Below are 3,148 nucleotides of genomic sequence, written 5' to 3'. Positions count from 1 at the left end.
TGCTCTGGGCAGGCGATGACCGTGGCAGTGTTTTCTCCTTCCTCTTCGACATGGCCACAGGTAAGCAAGCCCCAGGCCTGCATCCGGGTGTTCGTGCTCCCGCCGTCCCAGCACACAGCACCCCCCCACCCCGCCCTGACTCTTGCTCCCTCTCCCTCCGTCGTTCCAGGGAAACTGACCAAAGCCAAGCGTCTGGTGGTGCATGAGGGGAGCCCTGTGACCAGCATCTCCGCCCGCTCCTGGGTCAGCCGTGAGGCCCGGGACCCCTCGCTGCTCATCAATGCTTGCCTCAGCAAGCTGCTGCTCTACAGGTGGGCCTTCCCTGTCCGCGCCGCCTGGGGAGACGGGCCCTGTCGCCCCCATCAGACTGGGGTGGGAGCCCTGGCTCCTGTCGGGGAAACGGTAGCGCCCGAGAGCCTGTCTCCTCCATCAGCTCCATTTGAGTGAGCACAGAAGTCGGGTCTCATGATGGCAGCAATGCTGCCCCCGGGCCCCGCGGAGGCACCGCATACAGAGCACTCCACTTAACCCCCAGAGCAGCGCCGTGCGGCGGGGCTGTTAGCATGCCCATTTTACAGATGAGCAACCTGAGGCCTCAAATCGACTGGGGCCCTCTCAGAGCAGTGGTCTGTTCCCCTTCCTTCCTTCCTTTTTTTTTTTTCTTCCTTGGTATTTTTGAGCGGAGGAATTTGCTATCCCCGCTCACCTATGACACGTTACCCAGATGCAGTTCTCGGCCTGGGCTGCCTGCTGGAATGACCTAAGGGCTTCACAAAGTCATGGCCAGGCCCCACTGCAAGCCAGTGATTTCAGAAGCCCTGCGGCGGGACCGGGCGCATGGGTATATTGAGAAGTTCCCCAAGCGATGTCCAGCCAGGCCCGAAGACCACTGCCCGACAGGATGCTTTCTATTCGACTTTTTTGTTTTTCTACTCTTTAAAAAAAATTCACACACGCACATTCACGTACGTGTGATTCTTAATCTAGGCCTACTCTCAAGCGCGGGGCTCTTTCCCCCTCCTCTCCTGCCTCTCCTCCCTCCTCGTGCCCCTTCGGCCAGGCCCCTGCTGCAGTAAAGCCTCTTCCCAGTGCTGCGTGCACATTCCCGTATTTCCTTCTGTCCCCTGTAATCCGAGGCATGCACGCCCCCCATTTCGGAGGGAGGGCCTCCTTCTCTGTCCTTCTCCACGGCTGCTTTCCTCCCGGGCCACCGCCTGTGGAACTGCTCCCGGATGCCCTGCGGCGCCTTCGCTCATCCGGCCTTTCCAAGAGCCTCGTGTTTCCCGCAGCGCAGGCGCAGCCAGTTCGGTGGGCCCTGTGCCCTCCTTGTGCCCATCTTGACACCAAGCTCTCTCAGAGACCCCTAGAAAGAGATACTAGTGAATCTCACGGCAGAGGCTCCCCATTTCCATCGACAGGTACTTTGCAAACTGTCACGGGCGCAAGCGCCAGCCAGGCTCAATGGGTACCTGCCGTCGTCTCAAGACCAGACTTCGTGAACCTTGGAAAGAGCTCGGGCGCCGGGGTGGGGACACAGCCCCCCCGCTCTCCCCCCCCCCGGTTCATTGCGGCCAGGAGCTGAGGCGACACCCTGAGCCGCCCTCCTCTTCTCCTCAGGGTGGTGGACAACGAGGGGACGCTGCAGCTGAAGAGAAGCTTCCCCATTGAGCAGAGCTCACACCCCGTGCGCAGCATCTTCTGCCCCCTCATGTCCTTCCGCCAGGGGGCCTGTGTGGGTGAGTCCCACAGAGTCGGGGTGTCTGGGTGGCCTGGGGCTGGGCCGGGAGCAGGGCTGGTGCTGATCTGGTTCGGACGCCACAGCCCCCCTGATGCCCAGACTTCATGGGCCTCGAGAACTCTCACATCCCAACAGCCTCCCACTTTGAACAGAGACCCCCAAGAGTCCAGAAACCTCACCGCGTGAGACACAGCCTCCCCCCACTTCCCTCCCCTCACACAGACAGAGACCTTACCCTCGGGACCCGGGACGAAAACAGCTAGGTGACCTGGGTCCAGGGACCGTCCCTCCCAGACCTCCCCCCACCATGCCGGGACGTCACCCCCGGGCCACCTTGCTGCCTCCCGCAGCACCTCCCGAGGGCCCCTGTCTCTCTCCCCCCGGGCAGTGACCGGCAGTGAGGACATGTGCGTGCACTTCTTCGACGTGGAGCGGGCAGCCAAGGCCGCCGTCAACAAGCTGCAGGGCCACAGCGCGCCTGTGCTGGACGTCAGCTTCAACTGCGACGAGAGCCTGCTGGCTTCCAGCGACGCCAGCGGCATGGTCATCGTCTGGCGGCGGGAGCAGAAGTAGGTCCTGCCGTGTCCACCCTCCCACCCGCCTCCCGCTGCAGCCTCGTGTTTGTAAATAAAGTTCCTGTGGTTGTGCCCGTGGCTGGCTCCCAGGTCTGCTGGGGGTGGGCTCGGGGCGGGGGCAGCTCTAGCCCCCAGGTTGGAACGGGGTTCGTGTCCTCATTCATGCATTCAGGCATCGATTTCTTCACTCGGCAACCATTCGTTGAGTGCCTCCCGCGTCGTGGGTGCCCCCGTATGTGTTTTGCTCAGTCATGCTTCGGATGAACATAACTGAGCACCCACTGTGCGCCAGGAACTGTTCGAGGCACTGGGCGTAGCGCCGTAACCTCCGCTGACAGAAATGCCTGCCTTCATGGGGCTTGCGTTCAATGGCAGGTAGCGAACAGACAAAAACATGTCACGGGGCAGCTAAGGGTCCGCAGCGAGGACGGGAGGTAGAGGCACAGGGGTGGGAGGTTGTGCTCTTTTCGGTGCTGTGATCAGGGGATGACATTCCCGACGGTGAAATTGAAACAACGACCTGAATGAAGAGAGAGGGAGCCGTGGTTTGTGGGAAAGAACATTCTAGGCAGAGAGGAAAGGCAGTGCAAAGGCACTGAGGCTGGAATGTGCCAGAGGATCATTGAGAAGGCTGACGTGGCTGGACCAGAGGGTGGTAGGAGATGAGGTTGGACAGGCCTGATCCTGGAGAACTTCGTGGCCACAGTGAGGACTTGGGCTTTTTCCGAGTGAGAGGTGAGTTGCCTGATGGAGCAGAGGAGGGACGTGATCCCATTTGGTTGTGAGAGGACCCCTCTGGGGGCTGTGAAGAGAACAGACTTGCGGGGGGGGGGGG

General features: G+C 61.3%; 1 protein-coding gene across 4 annotated transcripts in view; it reads left to right on the top strand.

Moving 5' to 3' along the window:
* The window catches only part of WDR13 (WD repeat domain 13), a 9,718-nt gene extending 7,331 nt beyond the window's left edge, over positions 1-2,387 (top strand). For 3 of the 4 annotated variants that reach the window (XM_040632109.1, XM_040632101.1, XM_040632114.1), the window contains 4 exons: positions 13-60; positions 170-311; positions 1,618-1,736; positions 2,127-2,387. In XM_040632109.1, the coding sequence (XP_040488043.1) occupies positions 13-60; positions 170-311; positions 1,618-1,736; positions 2,127-2,311 (494 nt within the window). In that variant the 3' untranslated portion in view covers positions 2,312-2,387. The remainder of the gene's footprint in view (positions 1-12; positions 61-169; positions 312-1,617; positions 1,737-2,126) is intronic. The other variant, XM_040632119.1, reaches the window with a different exon arrangement.
* Positions 2,388-3,148: the final 761 nt, after the last annotated feature.

Source organism: Ursus maritimus (genome assembly GCF_017311325.1).
Source record: "Ursus maritimus isolate PB19 chromosome X unlocalized genomic scaffold, ASM1731132v1 scaffold_X1, whole genome shotgun sequence".
Classification (NCBI taxonomy): domain Eukaryota; kingdom Metazoa; phylum Chordata; class Mammalia; order Carnivora; family Ursidae; genus Ursus; species Ursus maritimus.
The sequence above is the reverse complement of the archived record's forward strand: the minus strand, read 5'-3'. Positions and strand labels throughout refer to the sequence as shown.